This window comes from Panicum hallii, chromosome 7, assembly GCF_002211085.1.
Source record: "Panicum hallii strain FIL2 chromosome 7, PHallii_v3.1, whole genome shotgun sequence".
NCBI lineage: Eukaryota > Viridiplantae > Streptophyta > Magnoliopsida > Poales > Poaceae > Panicum > Panicum hallii.
The window spans coordinates 35,272,847-35,295,692 of record NC_038048.1 but is presented as its reverse complement, the minus strand read 5'-3'; the positions used below and the strand labels follow the sequence as shown (position 1 = coordinate 35,295,692).

The 22,846-nt window shown below is 48.0% G+C and overlaps 4 protein-coding genes across 5 annotated transcripts; 3 read left to right on the top strand and 1 right to left on the bottom strand.

Moving 5' to 3' along the window:
- Positions 1–4,900: 4,900 nt before the first annotated feature.
- LOC112901041 (protein EI24 homolog) lies at positions 4,901–10,207 on the bottom strand. Of its 2 annotated transcripts, XM_025969858.1 has the most exons (11): positions 10,012–10,203; positions 9,793–9,858; positions 9,144–9,294; positions 8,410–8,462; positions 7,530–7,649; positions 7,398–7,461; positions 7,177–7,262; positions 6,976–7,058; positions 6,351–6,427; positions 5,464–5,576; positions 4,901–5,194 (listed from the first exon to the last, which is right to left on the bottom strand). In XM_025969858.1, exons 1-11 carry the CDS (start codon positions 10,182–10,184, stop codon positions 5,149–5,151), a joined length of 1,032 nt encoding a protein of 343 aa, XP_025825643.1. In that variant the 5' UTR covers positions 10,185–10,203; the 3' UTR covers positions 4,901–5,148. The 2 variants fall into 2 exon arrangements, with proteins under 2 accessions (XP_025825643.1, XP_025825644.1); XM_025969859.1 differs by lacking the exon at positions 4,901–5,194 and having other exon boundaries at positions 5,460–5,576; positions 10,012–10,207.
- A 167-nt stretch (positions 10,208–10,374) lies between these two features.
- On the top strand, positions 10,375–12,367 carry LOC112898982. The gene is made up of 2 exons (XM_025967312.1): positions 10,375–10,562; positions 11,916–12,367. The coding sequence occupies exons 1-2, from the start codon at positions 10,487–10,489 to the stop codon at positions 12,128–12,130; spliced, it is 291 nt and encodes a 96-aa protein (XP_025823097.1). The 5' UTR covers positions 10,375–10,486; the 3' UTR covers positions 12,131–12,367.
- Positions 12,368–12,896: 529 nt separating this feature from the next.
- On the top strand, positions 12,897–15,599 carry LOC112898981 (protein disulfide isomerase-like 5-2). Its single transcript, XM_025967311.1, has 5 exons — positions 12,897–13,195; positions 13,720–13,823; positions 13,908–14,278; positions 14,444–14,751; positions 14,974–15,599. The coding sequence occupies exons 1-5, from the start codon at positions 12,971–12,973 to the stop codon at positions 15,220–15,222; spliced, it is 1,257 nt and encodes a 418-aa protein (XP_025823096.1). The 5' UTR covers positions 12,897–12,970; the 3' UTR covers positions 15,223–15,599.
- A 4,085-nt stretch (positions 15,600–19,684) lies between these two features.
- On the top strand, positions 19,685–22,550 carry LOC112898980 (cytosolic invertase 1-like). Its single transcript, XM_025967309.1, has 4 exons — positions 19,685–20,552; positions 20,804–21,235; positions 21,343–21,901; positions 21,981–22,550. The coding sequence occupies exons 1-4, from the start codon at positions 19,830–19,832 to the stop codon at positions 22,274–22,276; spliced, it is 2,010 nt and encodes a 669-aa protein (XP_025823094.1). The 5' UTR covers positions 19,685–19,829; the 3' UTR covers positions 22,277–22,550.
- The last annotated feature ends 296 nt before the right edge of the window (positions 22,551–22,846 follow it).

Sequence of the window (22,846 nt, the reverse complement as noted above, 5' to 3'; positions counted from 1 at the left end):
GCGTCACTGTTGGTTAGGAAACGCAGCGGTCGCGTGATTAGCCGGGGCTAAACATGCTTTATTGCTGGATCCTGGAGCTAATCATTTGCGTTTAGCCTCTCTAACAACCAGCAGCCCCGTAAGTACTTGTTGATCATGTGGCTGCGCCTTGCGGGACGCTGCCACCTTCTCTAGTACCCCCTGAACCAAGATTGTGATCCTTGTCACCCCGTGCTGCATGGTTTTGCTGCTGAGATTCTAGGCTCCAGACCAACGAAGCCTTCAGATCGATCAGGGCTTCTTCGTAGGACTGAAATCGCCTGTAAACACTGGCTCAATAATGCAAACTGTTCTGGTTCCGTTCCATGTTTTTGTGGCCCATTCGGGTGATGTTTCCGGGTCCTTTTCATAGACATGAACACCGAGCATATAAATGTAGAAGAAATGGGAACAGTTCCTCTACCAAAGGCTGAGCAGGCCGAAACTTGAAAAGAGCATGTCAAAACGGATGAAAGCAGCGCCGCACTACCGCAACCAGCCACCAGCAGTGGTAATCAAGTAGCAGCAGCAGCTATCTGCGCGCAGTAGGTGCCACGTCGTCCGCGAGCTGACAGCCACCGCCATGTATCCGCCGCCACTGCTCACGCTGCGTCCACCGGCCGTTCCGTTCCGTCGGTTTCCTTTTCCGTTGGGGACAGGACAGGCGCCCGATCGGCCGCGATGGCGCGGATGGGCTTCGCCGCCGCGTGTGCCCATGCGCTCGCTGACGCGCGCAGGCGCGGCGCGGCGGCGGTTGGTTCGGCTCTCGGCGAAGTCCGCCGTCGGCTAGCCAGCTTCGTTGATCGTGAGCGTGAGGAGAGAAAAAGCCATGTCGCGCGCGTGCCCCGTCGCGGCGGACATGATTGCCACCGCCCGGAGGCCGGCCGGACGGCGACGGGCGCACGCCGGCGAGTCGAGCCACCCGCCTGCTTGTGTTTTGGTTGGGAGGACTGGAAGAGTTATTACCCGGATGAGGTAGTGCCAGCAGCAGCGCGCGGGCCAAAGTGGCCAACGTGTCGTCGCGGCGCTAGGCCGCCGTCACGGAGAGCCCTTACGGTTTTGCGTTCGTGTACCGCGCGCGGCACCGTCGACCGATCCGTCGTGCCGGAGCGTGGCGACGTGTCCTTCCGGCGGGGTGCTAGCTGCTGCAGTAGTTCGGTGCGCGAGATTCAGATTTGCGGCGACACTTTGCTGAATTCTAGGCAGACACTGTACGTTAGTTAGAGAAAAAAATGCTACTATGTAGTACTACGCGTGTATAATACTCTTTCCCCATCGTATCTTTGTTATATTTATGGTGGTGTACGTGTACTATGGATACGCGTACATGCATGGCTGGACAGCACGAGGACAGAGACGATCGGCAAAGACCAGGGAACAGCGCTTGTCGCCTCCGAAAAGAACAGGGCATACTTGGCGTTTCGACGCTTTTATTTGCAAAAATCGCAGCAGCCGGCCTGCCTCTGAATAAAAGTACACTGATTGACGGATGGAAATGCTGTGACCTGACGCTGCTACCAAAAAAAAAAAACGTACGACTAAGACCAAAAAAAAAAACTTTTTTTGTGAGGTAGTAGACGACACTAGCAGAATGGTGTGCACGACGGGCTTCGCGGTGGTTGTTATGCGCTGTAATCATACAGTTGCTGAAATAATCCCCGCGGTTAACCCGCTAGGTGGCGTTGCGCCCTCCTCCTTTCTTTCCCTTTTTTTTTTGAAACCCCATTTCCTTTCCCCTTGGATTGGGACTGTGCGCTCGCAAACACCTCACCTGAACACCTGACGATCGACGACAACGCTTCCACCCTTTACGCTTGCTTCCCCGCCACTTGGGGTTGGGGAGACCCGGATCCGACGACCCCTTTTTTACTTGACACGGACGGGGACATGAATCCTAACGCAACGCTGCTGCTGCTGGTTCTCGTTTCTGAGAACCAAGTTGGTAGACAAACACATGTACATGTACATGCTATGAATGATCATGGTGGTTGGTTGGGCATACATGCCGGCATTCTTTCTCGGCGGGCATCATGACAGGGAGGAACCGAACCAGTTGCTTAATCCTCGCTCGACAGAATCAAGCACTGTTCTGGCCTGATGATGGCGTTTTCGAAACTAGGATGCGCGCGCGTACGACCGCCGCTGTCGAGTGCGGACCAAGGCGTGGGCTCCTACTGGTTGCCGGGACGCCCCAGGATGCCTGCGCGTCCAACCGAATAAAAATTGCTTGGGGGGCAGATGTGCTAACGCGTGTGTGTTTCAGTGTTTGTGCACAGAAAGGTTCAGAATCACCGTTCCTAATTGTTCATGGCAGCATTTCCAATTTTCCATCCAGGGATCGTAATGAGAGCGTTAGTCTGCAGTCATGCGTGTGTGTGTGCTGATATGTCTGATATGCATGCATGACGCATGCAGATCACCAGCAGCAAAGCAAAGGCGAAACAGGAGTAGATTATAATGCAATGCAGGAGTAGCTAGCAATAGTGCAACGAACCCCATCAAGTTATTGGAGATGCCATACGATGATCTGCTAAGCAGGCTTGAAGGATCAACAAACCAGGCACACGCAGTACACTCTAGCTAGTGCTGGTCCTGCGACCTGAAAGCTGCCTGTGCAGTGTCCACCCAGCAGTGCTGCGGCTCCACCATGATACCTATCTCAGCTTCTTTCAGCTCGAGTTCGCCTGAGATATTAATGAATGAATGAACTCAAAGGGTTCGGCATAACAACAACCGTACCAATTAATGCCCAATCATTTGGAGCATTGGATGTTTTTTATATGAGCATCCACACGGCCAGACCCCACCTTGGAAAGCTGGAAATGGAATGCAGGAAACAAGAATTATGCAGGAAGCAATTCAGGTCCTGCCGAATTCAAACGAAGAAGGGTGAAATTGAGTAGTATTTCTGGTGCTCCTCCGACTTGACCTGTGCACTCGATGCAGATTGTGCATACATGGTGTCAGAACATTCCTTGCTCGAGAAATGGAAGGCGTCTGCCCGTTGATTAATTTGTTCGCTGCTAGCAGCAGCAGCAGTGCGTTTGGTGGCATCACGCACATCACGTAATGGCGTGGGAGTACTCGGAGCACTGGTGGATGGCAGTATGGCACGCGAGGAATAGGATCTGCAGCCAGCATGAACGAAAGAAAGGATTAGCTGGAAATTAAAACACATTTCCAAAGCAGCAGCTAGCGTCAGACCGGGACCAGCAGTACACCTCTTGGATGGAGATTATTGCTAAATTAAATTAAGCGCCCCACATAAATTAAGGGCTCCAACAAAGCGTGCCTGAAGCTTCTGACAAGAAGCGTCCTCGCTGCTCGAACAACAAACAGAGAAGAAAATAACAGCCTCCCTCCGTATGTGAATCCTTACGGCTGCTGCAAGAATCCTTGCGTTTTTTTTGGGTTCTGTACTTCTGTTTCTAAGCTTGGGAACCAGTTATCGTACAAAGTTGCTTGTTCAAAAGGGACGCAAAGGTAACGGACAAAGCTAGCAGCATTGGTTATTGTTCACCACAGGCTAGCTAGCCAGCCTCTGATTGTACTCTGCTTCGTCCTTCTTTCTTTTGGCCCTTTTATACGCAATGATAGCGTATGTCGAGCCGTATTTTAGTACGTATGCTACATGTTCTGCATGTGTCAGCAATACGCCAAAAAAAAAGAAGAATTATGGTCACACGTACGAGAAAGAGGATGAGCAGACAACTGATGCTAGCTGGACGATCTGACGGAATTATGGAGCTTGTCCGGCGTCTTACGAGAGCAGCCGCTCCATAATCTCGATCAGGGGCGGCTTCCATTATAAATTCAGGCAACAGAGAATGCTGTGGTGCTTTGTTGTGGCCGGCTGAAACCAAGGAACGGCATCCAGGGTTGGTGTCGGCAGCGGCTGGTTCTCAATGATTGAGGCTGCAGCATCTAACAACCATCCATTCAGCTGAAAACCCCAAGAAATTTCAGTGTTTTTTTCTGGAGGATGAGCAGCTACTGGAGATAGAAGGAGCATGGGGAATTGATAAGCATAGGATAATATGGTTAGTCCTTGCACATCACCTGACCTTAATAAAAGAGTGGTTGGGCGAACAGGTGTGATAAACAGTTTGGCTTCAGGACGCGGGCAACAGTTCAGCAAGCCTTCTAAGTGGCTTACCACCAAAGTACAGGCACAGCTCCGATTTGGTGTGGCGCTACACGCACGACATGGATGGTAACCGTTGCGTATTTCTCAAGTATAAGATCCTAGATAATCTATAAAAAAACAAGGTACACGCTTAGTATTAAGGGCGAGATTTAATTCTAGTAGGCTACTCCCTTCATTCTAAATTGTAGGTTGTTTTAACAAATTAGATACATAACTTTTTCTATGGATCTAAACATAGTGGATATCTAAGTGAATAGCAAAACTTATATTTTAGATTTGCCAAAACGATTTACAGTTTGGAACGGAAGGAGTACCTCAATGGCAGCACTGAAAACTTGCATACTAGAACATGACTAGAAACTTTCAACACCAACGGGTACAGGAGTGGTGCGGGAGTTAAAATGTCATATGCGTATTAGCTCTTGTGCCACTTCAGTGTTCCATCACAGTCTACTAGAATGTGAAATAACGGAAAGGAAGGCAACTTTAAGCTGGGCACATACTTAATCCCTGTCACATTCTTCATTCTTGAACAATGCCTACAATAGATGAACCAGATACAGAGAAACCGTCTGAAAATTGAAACAAGATGAACCAATGCGTTCGTGCAGTTCTTTGGGGTAAAATGAGAGCAAATGTATGGAACTCTGGTACCAAATCTGCAACTTTGACACCAGTAAATGGTCGGAGAAAGAGCTGCAATCTGTATGCACATCAATGTGGGCGGGTACCGAGTGGACAAAGTGGAACTTTATTTTTTCCTCAAAGCTTCCATTTAGCAGAAATGTATGTTACAACAGCAATGTTACAGGGTATTTACAGTGTGGCGAAGATATACACAGCCCATTCCGCATTATGGAGAGGCATGCAGCTTATCGACAAGCGGTGTTGTGACAAGCACAACGCAGTGTCTTCTTTGAAACCGCGGCGTTGTGATAAGCACAACGCAGTGTCATCTTTCCTTGACTATTCCTGTGGATCTTTCATTCTTCTTTCTGCACCGCTGGAAACAGCTGCAGTACCTGTGTCCTGTAGGCACCACAATTTCAGACATGTTTTGAACTGTTGATATCAGGCCCTTACGGTACCAACCAAAGTAACAGTGATGGAGAAAACCATGAGGCTCAAAACTAGGAAAAGGATTGAACATCAACTATGCATGTAACAGTGCTTGAGAAAACCATGAGGCTCAAAACTTGGAAAAAGATTGAACATCAATTAGGCATGACTTGCTTATGCAACTCGCTACTTGAAAGGGAACTGAACACCCACTGATGAAGGGAAAGTTGGGAGCTCACGTTAGTCGCTTTGCCACGAAGAACACAGGTATTCTTTGTAGTTTCCCTTCGTGTGTAGGTTTCAGTTCATCAATCACTTGCTCAGCTTGAGTGCCTGCAGCAGTCAAGACAAACTGGAAAAGCAATGCTGTCAAGTTGGACTCCTGAAATTTGGTGCATATATGTTCGATCATAAAACAGATAGTGAGCACTCTTATCCAAAGCATATATAATCTATGAGGCAAGAACTTCACCCTGGAAAGAGGAAATTTCAATATCTCAAAGCTCCTCCTCCAGGGCAACAAGTGGAAAACAGAGAGAACATCAAAACAAGGAACATACAATTGATAACAAGTGTACATTGCTGTTCTATTTATTCTTCCCATACACACAAATCTGATGTGCCATGAAGTTCAGTACTGATATTCAAGGAAGGTATGGTGTAATTCAGTGGCGGAACGTGAGCCATATTAAAGGGGGGCCAATTTGAAACAACAGTGTGAAATAGCTAAGAAATAAAGAGCATTTGCATGTGTACATCATGTATGGAGGCATGCAAGAGAGAAATTTTCATTGGAAGGGGGGCCGGGGCCCAGCTTGGCCTCCACTGTGTTCCGCCAGTGGTGTAATTACTATATGATCATACTTTCAAAATGGAGGCTGCAAGGTCTCATCCAGTACAGGTTTCCAGCTAAATATAGACCACACACAGACTTATGAATTCTTCTTTTTAAGGGAAAAACAGCAACGAAGGAACATGCTGTGGTATATAAAAAATAAAAAAAATGTACAGACTGAAAAAAAATCTTGAAGATTGGAAACTCTTAAAGTTATCAAATGTAATGTACCAAAAGAGAACATATAAACGTCAAAAGTAAGAACTGCAACTGAAAAGTGTTTAACCTTACCAACGGGTAAAGTATGGCCATAAGTCCATAACTTGTAAGAGGAGAGAAGAAGAAAATTGGAAGGACACATGGAGCCCCTACATAGGAACAACAAACAATATGTCAAGATTACACAAAGACCAGCTAGAGCATATAAATTATTTAAGAATATGAAGAAACAACATGATGCCGATAAAGCAAAAAAAATTACATAAAAAGGTAAGGGAAAGCAAAACAATGCTCATTTACATGAGGTATTTGACTAAAACCTAAAGTACAATGAAAGCTTACCAAATTACAGCAACAAAATGGTTCTGAATGGTTTGGAACCTATTAGACGAATGGTTGTCAAATCACATTTGCAACTTATAATGAACATCTTGTGTGGGAGCTTTCAGCACTGGGTACGCCCTTTTAATGAAATGGTTTCAACTTGGTGCAAAAAGTAGCGCCTATCGTTTTAATGTATGAATAAGCTGAACAGCTAAAAAGATTTAGTAATCCATAATCATGGAAACACTTCAGTAACAACCTAAAAGCGCCCCAAACATACATACCCAAACACATGTAAAATGGATTAAGTCATTTCAAACAGACAAAATGCGTACAAAATATGTAGTTGTCAGATAATGAATTGTCGACATACCAAATCCAGCAAAGAAGGCCCAATTTGATTCAAAGAACTCAAGCCTGTTATTCAGACTCACTGCAAAGAAGTTCCACTTGTACCTGGCAAAAAGTTTACCAAAGTTGAAGGTAACAGAACTATGGAAGTAACCCTGCAAATGCATAACACACTGAAAAAGAATAATTGGAAGAATGCTGAACAAGATTCAGACATACTTACTCGAAGCAGTAGTAGGCATACATTAATGACAGGAGCAGGAAGTTCATTGCCTTGCCAAAGTACGGTACATAACCAATCACTGAAACCTGCATGGCATTTCATGCAAATATATGAAAAACAGCAAATGACAAACCACGAAGACCAGGAGAAATGAAGTTCAAATAGATATCATCTGTGGAATTGTGTGTCCAATAATACATGAAGGGAACATAGAATCATACCTCAACAAAGAAAATGGTCAAAAGGAGGATTGAATAGACCTGTTCCCCTATACCAAGGGCAACCCTAATACCAAAATATCAGCAACAAAACAAGCAATCAGGCACCACCCAGTTCCACATGAACACACCTACCTGTCAAATCCTTCAGGTTGGTCTCCTGGTTCAGTTATGTTGTGAGCATTCAACGCTCGAGTCGAATCTAGGCTCTTCCTTTTCACAACATCCAAAGCATGCTTGGCAATGTCATTATACCTGACATAAGATGGTCCGCATCACAAAAGGGATAACAGGGTGTTCCCTTGTTTAGTCTCTGAAATATGCATAATTCGAGGATAACAAAATGACAATCCATACCTGTAACAACAAGTGAGTTCATTAAATACAAGAATAAGTTTCCACATAATCAAAATTTGAAACTTCAAAGACCAAATCCAGGTCTGTTTTCATGTGCTGTGGAAAGCTAACTAAGAATGCAGCAACAGACAACACTTTTTTTTATTTTGAGAAAACATAGACTGAGAAAATTTGCCTGCCTGTTGCAAATATATAAATGATTCCAATGTTTGCTAAATACATATCTCCGAAAGCAAATAAAAAACTTACGCATAGAAAGACCTATTCTGATCATGTTACTCCCAGATACTGCAAAACAGTAGATCTACCTATTGACGAGGTGATCAAAAATTGGCTGCAACTTATCGTGTCACGGTGCACCCAAAAAACAAATTTTCAATTGGCTACAACAAGGTGCTTGCATGGTTAGCTGGAATATTGAACCATAGTTGCTATAGTGAACAAATTACTGCATTAGAGAGAAAATGGGCAATTTTTTTTATGGTCGCAAAAAAAGGGGCAATTTTTAAACCATAAACTTTAAGCATATTAGCTTATATAATGTTTGATGATCCCATTATCGACTGAAACCAACAGCGTACTCACAGAAAGAAGAAAACAATTTTTCTGGCAGTATAAGAGAAGTTAGAGAACATGTATTGAAAAGGACTAAACATACCAAAGCGTACTTAATATGAAGCTGAAGACGTAAAGTGGATAAAACCAAAATACCTGAAATAGATATTTAGTTATGTGAAACCAAAATGTAATAATAAACAATAAGCAATGCATAAATATTTAAAGAAAGGAATGTAATAAGAAGAATATGGAGATTACAGTGCCAATAAAAAAAAAGAGATCACAGTGCCAATGCCACACATATTATAAAGTAGTAAATGGCATGATAGTAACAGTAAGCATTATTCTTAGGGAAGATAGTAACAGTAAACATTATTTTTAGGGAGATAGTAACAGTAAGTTGATATGGACTTGATAGTTTGTCCCAAGGGATCCTGCAAACTAGTGGTGTATGCCATACAAAACTTTGCAGCATATGAAGAGCCAAGCATGTCACTAGGAAAACATGAGTGATGCTTTAACAAAATAATATGTATTATGATTCGTTCCTATCTCACGTTCTACTTACATGAATCATTGCAAAGGTAAGCATCCACCGACATATTATTTTTATGCCAGTATCTGTAATTCCACACATGTTTCTTAAAATAAAAATAATCCAAATACTAAATTTCACATTAGCCAGATAGCATCAATAAATCGTGTGTTGTTCAATGCAAATTAAATAACTAGTGCACCAGAATGGACTTGAAATTTGAGTGTTAATGTGAACAGAAGCATGAGCAGTAACATTTTTTTTAAAAAAAATGCCAGCATATAAAAGGTAGCACTTACATAAAAAATCTCAACAAGGCCCGAGCGTAAGAATGAATAAATAGCTATAGCTGCCTTGTGATCACAAAGATGTTGTCCACCCATTTGATTGCATTGCTCAGGTAGAATCCACAATAGAGTTGGAATGACCACCGATTTCAGGGTTAGCAAGCTATGAATCACAGAATTATTTAGAAGGTTGAGAAACAACAGAAAAATAGGCTAGGCAGGAACATTGAAAACAATATCATGAGACAAGTGCTGAGAAGTCACAACTGACTTGATTAAAAATAATATATTTTCCTTATGTTTAACACAGAGTAATTGAATTGAAGTGACAGAGAACTAGGAGAAGTCAATGTCCACTATTCCCTGCATAACTCCAAACAGCCCATCAAACTCCACCCTGTTCACTTTGCTAGTTCATTGGGCAAACCGGCAGAGGCAAATGCATAACACCATTCCAACCACACAACATTCTGATGTTATTTGCTATGCTACCCTAGTAGCCGCAGCACAAAGGACAACTATAACTTGTACAAAACAACACTTAGCACAAAACTGTACAATCTACTCAAAAGTTCTAATAACCTTAGGTCTTACCACACTCCAAAGCTACAAAAGACACATAATTTAGTCGAGATTCAAACTCAATCACCAACCACCGTACCTCCCCAGGAAGATGAGGCCGTTCAGCAGGAAGCACTGTGCGATCCTGATGGATAGTGCCCTCGAGCTGCACCCAAACAAAAATCGACAAAGTTATACTAACGGAGCAAGTAATCGATGCTTCGAGCGGGGTCAATTAGCTCTAATTCTTACCCAAAAAAATCAAATAAAATTGTAAAAAAATGGATAGAGAAGGGGGTGTTGAACAGAGGCGGAGGACCTGGCGCAGAAGGAGACAACCCGGTGGAGGCGCGCGGCCTGGAGGAAGCCGGCGAGCCAGAGCACCGCCGCCGGCCTCGCTTGCGACGCAAGCGACTCCATCTGCGAGGGGAAGGGGAAGCGTCTCTCGTTCGGATTTGCTTCTCGAGCATGATTTATTTGATCGGCAATCATCGGACGATTCGATTCGAAGTCATCTGAGGCGGAAGGCGGACTCCAATAATACGTGTTCCACTGTCGAAAGCGTTTTTGTTTGAGCACCGGAGGCGTACGTGTTCTTTGCTCTCTGGGCCGGGCCTCTTCGCTAGGAAACACAAGCGGCCCAAACTGGCTCTCTAAGCTCTCTCTCGGTCTCTCCACGCAACGCAACCCCCCACGAAGCCCAACCGCAACGAATCATCACAGTGAGTCACTCTCTCGCCCACCACAACACACCTCCGGCGGCGGCGGCGACCCCAGTCGAGAACACGAAGGCGATGGCGACGGCGCTCAACCGCGGCCTCCGCTCCGGGATCCGCCTCCTCGCCGCCGGCGCCGAGGCGTCCAAGCCAGGCAAGTGCCCCTCCCATCCCGCGTCCCCTGGCCTTGACCTCCCACCGCGGGCCGATTTAGGGTTGCTGCGGCACGATTCGCTTGGGTTGGTTGTTAGTTTTCCGTTGGTCGTGGTGGTATGGATGCGAGCGGTGGTAGATCCGTGGGTTACTTGGAGGATAGTTCTGGTCGCGTGATGAAGTGGTTGGGGTAGATAATGCGTATTTGGGGGCCAAGATTTGTCTGCGCTCCCGCTGTGACTATGCTTTCGATCGGCGTTATAAGATCATCAGTCGGTGCGTTTATTTTGGTGAATGAATCAGGCGATGCACTGAATTAGGTTTCGCTGCCCTTTCGGTCTTACATGTGGTGATTGGGAAACGCCTGGCCTTTGGGCTTTGGCCTTTTCGATCGAGGCTTGCCGAATTTACAGCATCTGATCACTCAGAAATCAGTAAGCATAACAGTGAACAATGCAGCAATAACAACTCTGTTTATCCTTTTGTATTGTTCCAATTTACCCGAGAAGAGAGTGATGGAGCAGTACCCTTGTACCCTTGTGTTTTATATTTCTTCTTGTGTGCTTACCGTTCCTCTTATCAAAGTTTGTTCATTTATGTGTTTTAAAGGAGGTAGTATCAATTTGTTTGATGTCTTTGGGTCCAATTCCATTTTGTTGTCGTGGACTGACAGGTCTTTGAGGGCTTACAACTTAGAAATAACGGTCTGAAACTATTGACGGTTAAACAGGGGTGCTGGTTATTCTTTTGCTGTGCTATGTTATTATTTATCCTTTGAAACAAAGGAGGCTTATGCTATTTACGACGATCTCACACCTTTTATCTGGAACCCAGCTGGTTGTAATCAGTGTGCTGGTCCCATGGTTTAATCAATAGGATTATGCAAACTATTTTACTCAGAAAGAAACCAATCATAGCTTCGTTTATACATTTCATTTGTATCAATTGTATCAATGCCCACAGGCTAAAATTCCTGTGTTTCTTGACCACATGTTTTAGAGGTGAAAAAGCGGCTTGGATATTGGACTTGTGGAGAACTGGAGATGATGGTAGTTGTGAATGAATATTAGTGCATTTTAGTTTTTTGGTTTAATCATTGTATTTCTGATATCGGACCATTACTATTAGTACCTTTTAGTGGTTTGGCTTGATCATTATATTTCTAACGTCAAATGCATTTGTGAACTTTATATTGTTTAGATCACTTCAAATTGCTGATTAGTAGATATCTGTGGATGCATTGATCTATCCATTATACTTTTGATTGTTCCTTTACTGTGAAATGAAGTTGTGAACTCGTTTGTTTTCTCGCTCCCGTAATAACCCTGATTACTGATATTCTTGGACTCGCCAGCTTCTCGTGGATTCCATGCCACTGGTGTGAAGAGAATGGGAGGGCACGGCCATGATGAGCCATACTATCTCCATGCCAAGCACATGTACAACTTGCACAGGATGAAGCACCAGGGTTTGAAGGTGACTCTTTCCGTGCTGGGAGCAGTTAGCATCGGCGTTGGAGTCCCCGTGTACGCAGTCATTTTCCAGCAGAAGAAGACCGCCTCAGGTTGAGCGATCATGGTCTCAAGGCCTACATATCGGAGACTTATTTTCAACAACATTTTGTGAAGTTAGAAGCTTGGACTTCATTCTACCTTGGTTGTTGCTTATTACCGCGTTTTCTTACGAGAAGTTGTAACCTCGTTTCTTGCCATCATCAGTAGGACCCAACTTTCTGTTAATAATATCGTGGCTTGAACTTTCCAGGCTGTGGAGAAACCTCAGCAGTGATATCATTTGTTGTTGTGCTGTTTCTTGTCAGTTGTCACGCTACTTTGTGCTGAGCACGGGTAGCCGGCGTTACCTTTTGAGGTGTCCCTTGCTTACCTATGTAGATGGCTAGATGCTATGGATTAGAGTATTGATTCTGGATATGAGATTCCGTGGTGATCCTCGTCACATTACCGGACCAAAGTCTCGGTGACGGTGACAGTGCAGTTTTTAGCTGCAGAAATATTGCTGAACTTGTAGATTTGGAAGACGAGGCAAATTTACCTTTATTGTCAGGTTTTTAGGAGCTTTTCAGAAATATAGAAATAAAAATTGGTGTTCTTAAGTTTATTTTCAGAATTTTCATTTAGTAGAATCAATAAAAAGATGCTAGACATCAAACCGTTCGAAAGTAAGGCGTTGATGTAATCTTAAATTAATGTAGGGCTTAAATTCAGAAGAAAAAAAAATCAGAAAAAAAGTAGTACTGTCTCCCAAAAAAAAGTGATAAAAAAATATCAGATTCGGGAGAAGGATAAATCTGAACTTATTCCCCAATAAACCCCTCCCCTAGGAAGCTGGTCGAGTCCCGTGCCCCTCCTTCCGACGCGGCGGTGATCGAATCGAGCGCCCGCCACGGCGATGGCGACTCGAGTCCTGCCGCCGGCGCTGCTTCCTCTCCTCCTCCTGCTGCTGCTCCCGCTCTCAGCCCGCGCCACCGCCGCCGCGGGCGAGGAGTTCCCGCGCGACGGACGGGTGATCGACCTGGACGAGAGCAACTTCGAGGCGGCGCTGGGCGCCATCGACTTCCTCTTCGTCGACTTCTACGCCCCGTGGTGCGGCCACTGCAAGCGCCTCGCGCCCGAGGTACGACCGCTGACCCTGTCCACTGGGCCTGCCGACCTTGCAACTTGCTGTGGTGCTAGCCCTGCGAGATGCGATGCGAATTAGGATGTGCTGGGAGTTGGGATGCCGTGGGGTTGTCTCTGTGGATCTTGTTGCCTCTTTAGTGCTGTGGCAGCCGGTCCATTGGGATTCTGGGATCGCGTGTTCTTTGCGTGGTCCCATGAACTCAAGCAGGCGAAGTTGGGAGTTGGGACAGTGCAGAACTTACTATTTTTCAGAATATTTGCTCGATTTTTAAACAAAGCCTGTTATTATCCAGTTATTAAATAAACAGTGAGATAGGAGTGTGACATCACCTGAATTCAGGTAGATTAGCTTATATGGAAGAAAAGAAACTAAGCGCAAGTACAGTATGTTTGTGGCCAATTAATAGATTCTCAAACGATATGTCTTGCACTTCTATAAAAGACAGGAACTGCCAGTGGGTTATCGTGCTGAGGACTTCTATCTTGGAGAAACTGAAAAATTCTATTTTGTTAATGCAGTTAGATGAAGCTGCGCCGGTGTTGGCAGGGTTGAGTGAGCCCATCGTAGTTGCCAAAGTAAACGCTGACAAATACAGGAAACTTGGATCAAAATATGGAGTAGAGTAAGCTCGTGTCCCTAAGTATTTTGGTTTCACTGTGGAGTATAGATTTTTAGATTGCTGATGCTTCTTAGTTTGTAAATGCAGTGGGTTCCCTACCCTGATGCTTTTTATCCACGGTGTCCCAATTGAATACACTGGTTCAAGGAAAGCTGACCAGCTTGTCCGCAATCTGAAGAAGTTTGTTGCGCCAGATGTTTCTATCCTTGAGTCAGATGCTGCGATAAAGAACTTTGTTGAGAATGCTGGTACAAGCTTTCCTATGTTCCTTGGTTTTGGGGTGAATGAGTCGTTGATTGCTGAATATGGAAGGAAATACAAGAAAAGAGCTTGGTTTGCTGTTGCAAAAGATTTCTCCGAGGACATGATGGTAGCCTATGATTTTGATAAGGTTCCAGCACTAGTTGCAATACATCCAAAGTATAAGGAACAAAGTTTATTCTATGGCCCATTTGAAGGTATTTGTTATCCCTTTCTTGTGGTCAGGACTGGATTTTTTCTGTTATGATGCTTTGTTTGCGAAGTAATTCGGAGTACCATATATCATCTTATGTCCAGTTGAATATACAATACAAAGACATTTTGCTTTCCCAATAACTGATGATATTGTTTTTTGGACTTAGGAAATTTCTTGGAAGATTTTGTACGACAATCCCTGCTCCCTTTGGTTGTCCCAATCAATACGGAGACACTAAAAATGCTGAATGATGATGAGAGGAAAGTTGTTCTCACAATTTTGGAGGATGATTCAGATGAAAACTCTACACAACTGGTACGAGTCTTGAGATCTGCTGCTAATGCGAACCGTGATTTGGTGTTTGGATATGTTGGAATCAAGCAATGGGATGAGTTTGTGGAGACTTTTGACGTTTCCAAGAGCTCACAGCTGCCAAAGCTGCTGGTGTGGGATAGAAACGAGGAGTATGAGCTAGTAAGTAAATCTTCCTCAGTAATCAATATCTACTCTGTGTTACTGGTTGTGCACAATTCAATAAAAAGCATAATTTTATTCTTTCCTGTTTGTTGACCTTCTTAAATTCCATGAAAATGTTAATGCTTGATTAAGATAGAAACTGCTATTGTTTCTCTGCTCATCATCAAATGGAGAATTCACTATGTTCCGGGGTTGAATTAAAAATGCTTCTTGGTGAAGGTGGATGGTTCAGAGAGATTAGAAGAAGGTGACCAAGCATCCCAAATAAGCCAATTCCTGGAGGGATACAGAGCAGGAAGAACCACAAAGAAGAAAGTCAGCGGCCCTTCTTTCATGGGTTTCCTGAACTCTCTGGTCAGCATGAATTCGCTGTACATCCTTATATTTGTCATTGCCCTTCTGGTTATCATGGTGTACTTTGCTGGGCAAGATGATACTCCTCAGCCAAGACGAGTTCATGAAGAGTGATGGAAGCTTGGGGTGCTTCTTGCTACTAAAGATGGCAGATCTACCGGGAGATGTAGCTCAGAGGTTAAATCTCAAACTTTCAACTGACGTGATTCCTGAAGAAGTGTGGTTTCGGAAAATGATGCTGACATTCTTCAATTTCTATTGGCAATCAACTTCTACATTTTGCCTGTTTGCAGTTCTGCTTTCTGTCCTTCGATTTGTTTGTTGTTTAGAGCTTAGAAACTAGCCTCTGCTTGTGTATTTTAGAAACTGCCATTTCTGAGTTCATCCTGTGCATTAAATATTTACTGTGAAAATATATTTGTCATCATACTCGGCTACTAAGCTTTTGTAAAATTAATACAGGATATATAGAAGTGTGTGCTATTATGCTATGCTCCTTACTGGTTGTCAGTTTGTCACTAAAACACTGAAACGAGCCATTTTGTTGAGGAAGGTTTTTTCAGGGGTTCAGCTGTATAGCCATTTCACCGACAGAATATTTTTTTTCCAAAAACAGGAGCTCTGCCAGCCTTGATCAATAAAGGTTTTGTGTTCGGTTTTGGTTTTTCTTTGATTGGTTCATTGGAAAACAAACCCAAAAAACAGAGGAGAGTTTAGTACAACAGACATCCGTGTTACCAAGAATTAAATCTTGGAGCTTACCAAATTTTGGTAGCGCCAAATTTCATTTTTATGGCATATTATGATTTGAAAGGACAAACTTTGTTATTTTGACAGCCACTTAGTCAAATTATATGCATGCTTAGAGCAACTCCAGCAAACCCTCTAAATAGCTCCCTACCTCAAGTTTAGCTCAAGTTTAGAGGGTTAGAAAAAGATGTATTCCAGTAGATTCTCTATTCGGCTCTCTATTTTGGGGAGGATTCCAAATCCCATCCTCCAACCTCCATTCGTAGGGCCTCTCTAGATAGCTCTCTATTGCTGGAGTTGAATGACATTTAGAAGCCCCTAAAACATAGAGGCAACCCCCATTTAGTATTTAGAGGGTTTGATTTAAAGACGCAGCCCCCATTTAGCATTTAGAGGGTTTGATTTAAAGCCCCCATTTAGCATTTTTAGAGGGTTTGATTTAAAGGCTATTGCTGGAGTTGCTCTAATGAAATTTGTGCCGGTAGATCCGTACTTGACAAATCTTTTAATACGACATCGATTTTGTAGCAGCTGATTCATGATATATTGTCAAAAAATTGACAGTTAATGTGTACAAAGATTTGTCCAAATTGTAAGATGCCTTACAAAAAACGTCCTTGTTGAAGAAGGGTGGTAAAGTCGTGTGATTCTGTGTCCGTTCGTGCATGAATCGGTCACCTGCTGTTCTGCCCAATGTCTATTTCCTTTGGGTCGTCTTGCGAAGTCCTGGGCAGTACATCTCGTTAGAACTCCGGGAACGTACTCCTCTTGGTTCAAAATGGAAGTTCTTTCCTAGCATACAAGGCGAAGCCGTGAGCATCTCGCCGAGATAGTTGAAGCCCTTCTCGACCGTACACAGAAAGGAGTTCTCACGTCCTCCCGCAAACCTCACCCGTCCTTCTCGTCAGTCTTCTCCGTGAAGTTGAAGCTCTACCTTGAACCCAAACGCGGCCGTGCTCCTACACCCATCTGGCCAACTCCTGCTGCTCGATCGACCGGACCGATTAGCCATCGCATCCGCCGTACCGCGTGATTAGACCCGACGTGACCGTGATCTGTGCGTGCCGGGGTCCCGATCCAAGCGAGCGAGAGGATGCAGAGCACCGAATGAATGAACGAACGAACACACGCACTGAATACTGATCCGGGCGGAAGTGCCCGTGCCCCGGTGGTAAGGGCACCGGCCGCGCGGCGCCGGCGCCATCCTGCGGAAAGTGCGCGCGGATGCATGCATGTACCTTCTACTCAAACCGTGCCCCGAGAACCCCAGAGAGGCAGAGACACTGGCAAGCCACCAGTCAGCGAAGCTGCCAGCCGAGGTGCCCTGCGCCGCGGGACGCCGGTGGCGGCGTCGGCGGCGAGTGTACGTACGCGGACCGGCGGCGGGTGTGGCCGTGTTGGTGGACGCGTCGGCTGCTGCCCGATTCATCATCGTGCGTGCGGTGCGGGGGCGAGATTAGCCGTAGCTTCGCGGTTGCGCCGCCGGCGCCCGGCCGGTCTCGTCGTCGGCGCGCGGTCACCGTGCCTTGAGTGCGCGCGCACGTGCGGCCGGCCGGCGCGCCGCGAGCCTAGACGACCTGGTCACCGACCTCCTCCGCACGTGAGTTCGGTTAGGCCCTGCGTCACAGCAGGCTGTGCGCAGTGATCCGCAGCAGGGGGTCGCCATCGCGTAGGCTGGGCACTGCTGGTTCTGCTCCATGGCTTCCATGGCCTGCAGGCAATGCTCCTTATCTTCCTGTGAGGCCACCAGATACTCCTGCCCTCGCGAAGGTACTGGAAGGCCCACGGCCCTTTGACCACGAACCATGATCACGAGGAGTAATCAACGCAGAGGTCCATGATTCTAGTAGCAAGGTTGTGACTTGTGACATCCGGCTTGATGGCTAATCATGCTCGTCGAATCATGCACTGCTTGTGCCGGACGAACGGCCACGTTCAACGGTGCCGAGCGGCCATCATTCCGCCGATCGCCGTCGTGACATTTGCGGGGAGGCAGACGGCCGGGCGAGGGACCGCGGGTTCCCGGATAATAAGGCAAGGCTGGTCAAAAGGGACGCCGCGGCCAGCGGCAGCAACCAGCCAGCTCCCCGCGCGGCTCCACCTGGCCGCTCCACCTCCGCGCGCGCCGTCGGCGTCGCCATCTCGCCGCGCCCGCTCGCGGTGGCCCGTCCAGCTGCCGGTGCGGAACTCGTGCTTGGCCTGGGACCAGCGTTCGCGCGCGGTATGAGATACAACAGTGGCCCGGCCTTCTGATCTTGATACCGGAGCACAACACCCGGTTTTCAAGCAGCGACGTCAAGGCAAAAAAACAAAAAACAAAAAAACAACAAACGTGAAGGGCATGGCAGGCGTTGTGGTCGCACTCACAATTGGCTCGGCGACAACCACCGCAGGAGACGATGTGCGCAGCCGACGGCCTCTCGCTAGCTCCGCTCACGATTCCGCGGTCAAGTAATCAGGCCAAACCACACGGCAGGAGGACATCCGTATGCCTGCTCCACGAGACTCTTGTTTTGTGTTCTTCTGTATCTGAAACTCCTAGGTGTTAACTGTCAAGCTTCCGTACCAAACACAGGGCTTGTTTCGCGGTTCCTGACCGTCGTCTTCCCCGTGATTCCGTCTCACGCATCCACGGACCTACCCAAGACGACATTCCCTGGCCTCCATGCGGTACTTGGTTCCTTACTAGATTTCAAGTGTCATGCTCTGACAGTTGAGACAGGGAGCCTGTGTTCGCGTGGCCTACTTTAATCTTTCTCCCACGGTTCCGTCCCGTACCTACGTGCCTGATGACAGGATGACTGACTGAAGGCATCGACCATTCTGCGTGCTTATCAAATTTTCTTCAAATGGTTCACTCGGTTTCCTTTTCAGCAATGATACATTCGCTAGCCGTTTCATCTCCCCTTCTGTGGAGAATGCTAGCCCGGAACCAACACGACGTGACTCGCATTAAATTTACTCGCTTCTGAACATGTGAAGCTGATGAAACGAGCAAATTGTCTTTGTGGGGACTGATGGCCTCGGCCATGCTGGTATTACCGCAGAAAAGCACTAGATTTCTTGAACGCGAATCATTCGGTTCGAGATATTTTCCCGTTCTACCTGATGGCAACGCGAGAAGCGAAGAAGTTAAAAGAAGATCGTGTCCGAGCCGTCAAGTAAACGTACAGAAGCGAAGCGCCTGTGCTAGCAGAAACCTCTGTTCTGTTTCCTGTAGAAGGTTGTTTTTGTGCCGTTGCGGATGGGTAATCTACGGCTACAAGCCTCAGGGACAGGTATTCAATGCAACTTCAATCAATGGAAAATGTGCAAAAACGAGGCTTTCAACTGACGCTATGGAGCCTTGAGGATCCATGGCTCTTAGTCAGAAACCGCCACGGTGTCGCATTATGTCATGACGATAGAAACCCTAGCTACACTAGTTCCTGAAGCAGAATCACGAAGCATCTTAAAGAAGAACCCAGCAGCAGTGAGAAGACACCCTCTGGCGTGGGAGAGAAAAAATATCGAATCCTTTTTAATAGAGATCGTATGAAGTTATTGCATGAGTCTAACACCGATCTGAAGGCGCATTCAGAGCATAAAAAGCATCCTCGGAAGAATTTCTCTTTTCCCGCTGAGTGGTTTTGCACCGTGAGAGAAGTTGGTAATTTTGTGTAAGACCACAAACGCTGCTCAAACAGAAATAGCCCCAGAACTATATGCATGCTTGCTTCTATGTTCATCCATAACCTGTTGAGAACCCTCGAAGAGAAATCCGTTGAGAAACCGAGGCATCCCCTGGTCATTCGGCACTACCCCCAGAACTACATGCATGCACACGCAAACGGCGAGCGGAGCCGAGCCAGTCCCACTCTGACGCCGCGCCACCCCAGCGGCGGCCCCACAAAATCCGACGCCGACCACCACCAGCTGCTCCCCGCCGGTTGCCCGTCCCCGCAGGTCATCCCCCGGGCGCCGGGGCCTTTATGTACCCGCCCCAGTCCACAACCCCCTTCCCGCGCCGGAGCAGAGCCAGACTCCGCAGCGCGACGCGGCTCCGACCGCGACCACGACTCGCCGGGAAAAAGCGCACCCAGCTCCGGCGAGCCATATACGAGCTCGGCCTATCCCTCTCTCCGCCAAGCTTTCCGCCCCCACTTCCTCTTAGCCGTCGTCTCGCCGCGCGGCTAGTGGTCGAGACCGTCGAGTCGCTCCTATCCTCGTCGCGCGCGGGGGCAGGCAGGGGCGCAACGACGGCGGCGGCGTGCGAGATGGAGCCGGCGGCGGCGGCGGCGGCGATGCGGAAGGCGTCGTCGCAGGCGTCGCTGGCGGACCCGGACGACTTCGACCTGACGCGGCTGCTGAACCACAAGCCGCGGATCAACGTGGAGCGGCAGCGCTCGTTCGACGACCGCTCCCTCAGCGAGCTCTCGCTCTCCGGCGCGGGCGCGGGCGGCCGCGGGGGCTGGGGCGGGTGCGGGTACAGCGCGGGGGCGGAGAGCTACGAGAGCATGTACTCCCCCGGCGGCGGGCTGCGGTCCTACTGCGGCACGCCGGCCTCCTCCACGCGGCTCTCGTTCGAGCCCCACCCGCTCGTGGGCGAGGCCTGGGACGCGCTGCGCCGCTCCCTCGTGTCCTTCCGCGGCCAGCCCCTCGGCACCATCGCCGCCGTCGACCACTCCGCCGGCGAGGTGCTCAACTACGACCAGGTAGGTATGCGCACGGCACGACAACGGCATGCTGCCTTGCGCGACCACACTTTCCTGCTCGTGCAGGGTAGTTGTTGGATTCTGTTATGTCGATCGAGATCTTTTCCTCTCTTTTTTTTTTGGTTTGGAAAATAGTAATTTAGGCTTAATGATGTTTTATGATAGCAGAACAAACAGCTCTGGAAGAATCTCAATTTGTTGTATCTTAATTTCGGCATGTGCTCATTTCCTTCCTGGATGCGTGTATGCAGGTGTTCGTGCGTGACTTCGTGCCGAGCGCGCTGGCGTTCCTGATGAACGGGGAGCCGGAGGTGGTGCGGAACTTCCTGCTGAAGACGCTGCTGCTGCAGGGGTGGGAGAAGCGGATAGACCGGTTCAAGCTGGGCGAGGGCGCCATGCCGGCGAGCTTCAAGGTGCTCAAGGACCCCAAGCGCGGCGTGGACAAGCTGGTGGCGGACTTCGGCGAGAGCGCCATCGGCCGCGTGGCGCCCGTCGACTCGGGCTTCTGGTGGATTATCATCCTGAGGGCCTACACCAAGTCCACCGGCGACATGACGCTCGCCGAGGCGCCCATGTGCCAGAAGGGCATCCGCCTCATCATGAACCAGTGCCTCGCCGAGGGCTTCGACACCTTCCCCACCCTGCTCTGCGCCGACGGCTGCTGCATGATCGACCGCCGGATGGTACGTAGGCGGCCGTAAGCAGCGTGGAGACATGATCGGCCGTCATGCGCCGCCGCCGGGAATCGCCAGCTTCTTGATCCGCCGTGTTTTGCTGGCTGCTGCTGCAGGGCGTGTACGGGTACCCGATCGAGATCCAGGCCCTGTTCTTCATGGCGCTGCGGTGCGCGCTGCTGATGCTGAAGCCGGACGCGGAGGGGAAGGAGATCATGGAGCGGATCGTGACGCGGCTGGCGGCGCTGAGCTACCACGTGCGGAGCTACTTCTGGCTGGACTTCCAGCAGCTCAACGACATCTACCGGTTCAAGACGGAGGAGTACTCGCACACGGCCGTCAACAAGTTCAACGTCAACCCGGAGTCCATCCCGGACTGGCTGTTCGACTTCATGCCCACCCGCGGCGGCTACTTCGTCGGCAACGTCAGCCCGGCCCGGATGGACTTCCGCTGGTTCGCGCTCGGGAACTGCGTCGCCATCCTCGCCTCGCTCGCCACGCCCGACCAGGCCGCCGCCATCATGGACCTCATCGAGGAGCGATGGGAGGACCTCGTCGGCGAGATGCCCGTCAAGATTTGCTACCCGGCCATCGAGGGCCACGAGTGGCAGACGGTCACGGGGTGCGACCCCAAGAACACGAGGTGGAGCTACCACAACGGCGGGTCCTGGCCAGGTCAGTCATCTCATCTTCCTGCAGTGGTTTTCATTTTTTCCCCCCTCCACTGATTGATTGTACTATTCAATTCCTGCAGTGCTGCTCTGGCTGCTCACCGCGGCGTGCATCAAGACCGGGCGGCTCAAGATCGCCAGGCGCGCGATCGAGCTGGCGGAGGCGAGGCTGGCGAGGGACGGCTGGCCGGAGTACTACGACGGCAAGCTGGGGCGGTACGTCGGGAAGCAGGCGAGGAAGTTCCAGACGTGGTCCATCGCGGGGTACCTGGTGGCCAAGATGATGCTGGAGGACCCGTCCCACCTCGGCATGATCTCCCTCGAGGAGGACAAGGCCATGAAGCCGGTGCTCAGGAGGTCGGCCTCGTGGACGGTGTGAGGTGGCGGCGGCCGGCGGTGACAACTCGTGCGGTGCTGGTCAGATAAAGAAGACACATTCCCTTCAGAAGTGTTTCTTTGGGCTGGCAGCCGGCGTGCATTTCCGCTCTTCAACTCCATCCTTGTTTTTTCCCTATGGGGGAAGCGCGCGTGTTCAGTGTTTAATTTTGGTGGGCTCCCATGTATGAATCTCCCATGTACAATTATGTAAGTCTCGTCGAAAATAAGAAAGGCGTCGTCGAAAAGATTTTTTAATATATATTTCATTTCCATGACAAGAACAAGAAGATGATAAAATTTAGGTGAACCTATAGGGCTTCTATCCTCACAGTTTAACTAAGCCTTTTCGCTGAATTGCTGTATGAACGGAAATGCTGAATATACGCAGTAGCTCAATTCGGTGTTTCCCAGCGAGAAACACAATTCTATTTTTGCAAGAATAATGAAGATAATTTTCTACATGTCCACTTCTGTACTGTTCGCCCTCTTGATAGCCTGATAGGTAATCAGTTCCAATATTCATGAAATGATTCTAGAAATTAAGCTCTATTCATGGAACTGTGACAATAGC